Raw genomic sequence first — 1560 nt, 5'->3', positions numbered from 1 at the left:
AATCAAATTATTCACTTAACCTGTGAACTGGTTATCTTTAAAGCTTCCAAGCAGTGTGAGCCACTGTTTTGGTGTCCAGCTGCCTTTGTTGAGCATTTTAAAGATGTTTTTCTTAAGTACTAAAGCAATATAAAGAAGAAACACCTACAACTTTGTGATAGTCTGATCTTCTTTGAGTTCCCCTTTTGGGAGGCCACAGTTTAACCTGATGACCTCATGTTGCAGGCGCTCCGCAGCCAGCACAATCCTCCACACAGCACGTACTATATATAAACATCTGCATCCGTGACACTTCTTATCACCTGTCCTGCATCTCTGTGGTTTTTGTCTGGGACCTCCGTGAAGTGCTCTTGCCATGCCTGGTTCCCCCTGCTTGTACCTCTGCCACAGGAATAACCCTAAAGAATGCCTTTGACAAGTAAATTGCAGATACTGGCTTTTGTTGCCGGACTGGGGTTGTTTGCATGGATGTATGAACAGACAAGCCAACACTAGCCACAGTAACTGGCAGCATACACTAGTCTCTTACTGAAGCAGCAACCAAAACATTGTCCTCATGTACTGAGGACGTGATTTATGTGACATGTCGGCTTGCTCAGGGGCCCATGGGCCTGTTTTCTTTTACAGTATCTGGACAATTGTGAATGTATACACACCATATCGCCCGCATGTTGTCCCTTTAGTTTATGTTATCCTTTTCGGAGTTTTGTGGAGTTCTAGGAGGAGGAAAGTTGAAGCCTTGTTCTTGTTCTTAAATTCCTCTGTCCCTCTCTTTCTTTCCAGGTGGGACCAGATGGAGGATTCGGAGGGCGGATACTTCTGCAAAGGGCAAGGTTTGTCTGCAGCAAGCACACTCATACTTACCTCTCCTCCAACTTCTGCCTGTTTTTCTCTTCACCTCCTTTCTGTTCTCCATCTTTTTCAAACTCACTTAAATGAAATCCTCCTCTGTACATATAAGCTCACCTTATAAGTTTTCAGTTTGACTGTGCAGACCACTATAAACCAGAGGAAGAGTTATGTGTGTGTATAAATTGTTAATGAAATCCATCCCCACCAGACTCAGAAATGAGCTTTTCATGAAGCCCTGTCAGCACCGAAGCTTTCGGTGCTAAATGATAAGCCAGCGGACGGAGCTTGATCCAAGGCGGAAATAAAGCACAGTTATTTGACTTAAATATCACTGAAGATGAAACAGGCTTGAGACAAAGCTGCTGCTGCAGCTCTTTTGAGGGGCTTATTAAAAACCTGTGTGTTTTAGAAGCTCTTCCGAGTAGAATCTTATTATCTTTATCAGTTTTATATCTGTAAAGCTGAGTTTTGTGGTTAGGCAAATTATTCCTCTGGTGTTAACTGATATTTGTTTGTAATTACACTTCTCTGAAAACTCACTGCCTTAGAAACCATAGAACTACTCTACTTACCTTAATATGTCTTAATATGTCTTATACAATCTACATTAAAGAACTGTTATAGATAGATAGATAGATAGATAGATAGATAGATAGATAGATAGATAGATAGATAGATAGATAGATAGATAGATAGATAGATAGATAG

The 1560-nt window shown here is 41.0% G+C and overlaps 1 protein-coding gene across 1 annotated transcript in view; it reads left to right on the top strand.

The window, feature by feature from the left end:
- Positions 1-1560, top strand: part of LOC102207546 (artemin-like) — a 16903-nt gene that overhangs the window by 12285 nt on the left and 3058 nt on the right. The window contains exon 3 of the mRNA XM_005721027.1: positions 784-833. Coding sequence (XP_005721084.1) covers positions 784-833 — 50 coding nt within the window. The remainder of the gene's footprint in view (positions 1-783; positions 834-1560) is intronic.

This window comes from Pundamilia nyererei, unplaced genomic scaffold, assembly GCF_000239375.1.
Source record: "Pundamilia nyererei isolate P.nyererei 1_Seehausen unplaced genomic scaffold, PunNye1.0 scaffold00004, whole genome shotgun sequence".
NCBI classification, from domain to species: domain Eukaryota; kingdom Metazoa; phylum Chordata; class Actinopteri; order Cichliformes; family Cichlidae; genus Pundamilia; species Pundamilia nyererei.
This window is presented reverse-complemented; position numbering and strand designations above follow the sequence as displayed.